The 1,476-nt window shown below is 32.1% G+C and overlaps 1 protein-coding gene across 1 annotated transcript in view; it reads right to left on the bottom strand.

Annotated features, from left to right (window-relative positions):
• Window positions 1-1,279: 1,279 nt before the first annotated feature.
• LOC137617862 (tachykinin-like peptides receptor 99D) overlaps window positions 1,280-1,476 on the bottom strand; it is a 105,160-nt gene continuing 104,963 nt past the window's right edge. The window contains 1 exon segment of the mRNA XM_068347811.1: window positions 1,280-1,391. Coding sequence (XP_068203912.1) covers window positions 1,280-1,391 — 112 coding nt within the window.

Here is a 1,476-nt window from a genome sequence, read left to right as displayed (position 1 = left end):
CATCAATCATTCTGAGAAGACACGTCTATAGTATCAACTTCAGTGGAATTTAGTAAGAAAAAAGGATTAGATATTATTATTTTCCAAAGTCAAAATAAGAACGTTGGGAATTTTAAGTAACTTTGTGTAAGTTTCTTTACATAATCAATGTAAACATAGAGATTCTTTTTTAAAAATGAGAAGAAACTGAACTTATTACATTTATATTGGGATAAAATGATAAGGAATTTGTTTTGAATTACATTTTGGAAAAGGAACTCAATTTGGTTAGGCACAAAGTAATTTAGATCATCTGACCTGAATTAATATTATATCTGCAGCAATTTACCCAAGAGAAAATAAATCTACATATCACTCCATGGGAGGGAAATATATTGTTTTTTCCTGATGTTTCTTTTTCTCCTGGTGTCAAATCTTCAAATCGATTCATGTCATTTTATGGGTCAAATGACCAGAAATATGGCGCAAGGGTCAAATGGGCTAATACACAGTTGCGTTTTAAAAAAATTTTTATAAACGTATTCAAAGTAATTTTACTGATTTTTTGTTTTTGTTTTTTTTTTTCAGTTTTTTGACAAAATTGTATATATTGATCTCCTGTGTGCTGGTGTTATAACCAAGTGACCTTTAATTTGGTACGGAGGTCCCTTAGGGAAATACCAATAGAAAGTCATCAAGGTTTTCGGCATACGTTTATTGAAAAAATGGTAATTTTTTTTTTCTAATATCTTGGATTAAAAATTTTGATTTTTGGCTCTTGTAGTTTATATTTACATCAAATGACCTGAAATGTCGTATTAGGGTATCTTGGATATATGGATAAAGGTTGTAAGTCACGTTTTTCGTATACATAACTTCAAAGTTATTAATTTTAGCGATTCTTTGCTATTTTTGACAAAATAGTTTGTATTTTTTGCTCCTATGCCCTGGAATTTAAACCACATGACCTGAAATTTGGTTATGGGAATGCCTATTATATATGCCCACAGGACTATATTTAAAATGTTTTAATACAACCCTTCAGAATGTTTTCTTGTAAATCTATCGCGGATCCATTTTAGGTAAAGATTAATATTGTCCAGTCCATGGTTACTTTGGGAGATGAGATGGAATGAAATATGCTGAATTTGCTTGGTAAATGTTTCCTTTCTGGTTGAAAATTTATCTTATCTGGAGTAACTCAACACAGGACCAATTTCATTTCAGAATGATTCATATATATGATAACATGCTTTCGAGAACCTCTGATCTCAGCGGAAAAAAATCAGTTGGGAATAAATTACCTGAGAGAAGATCTGGCTGACCCGTTGAGAAATGTTGCTTCTGTACGAGTGTCTGTCCGAGAGAGTCTGTTGTCTGAATATAAAGATATCTGACGTTCTAAGGGAGATCTGGACGAAAGAGAACGGTTGAGGCAGTGAGTAAACTAAATATGGGTTCCGAATGATGGATATCATCACTTGTTGTCTGAGCAGT

Source organism: Palaemon carinicauda, chromosome 24, assembly GCF_036898095.1.
Source record: "Palaemon carinicauda isolate YSFRI2023 chromosome 24, ASM3689809v2, whole genome shotgun sequence".
Taxonomy (NCBI): Eukaryota; Metazoa; Arthropoda; class Malacostraca; order Decapoda; family Palaemonidae; genus Palaemon; species Palaemon carinicauda.
Note: the sequence above shows the minus strand (reverse complement) of the source record. Positions and strands in the feature narration are given on the sequence as shown.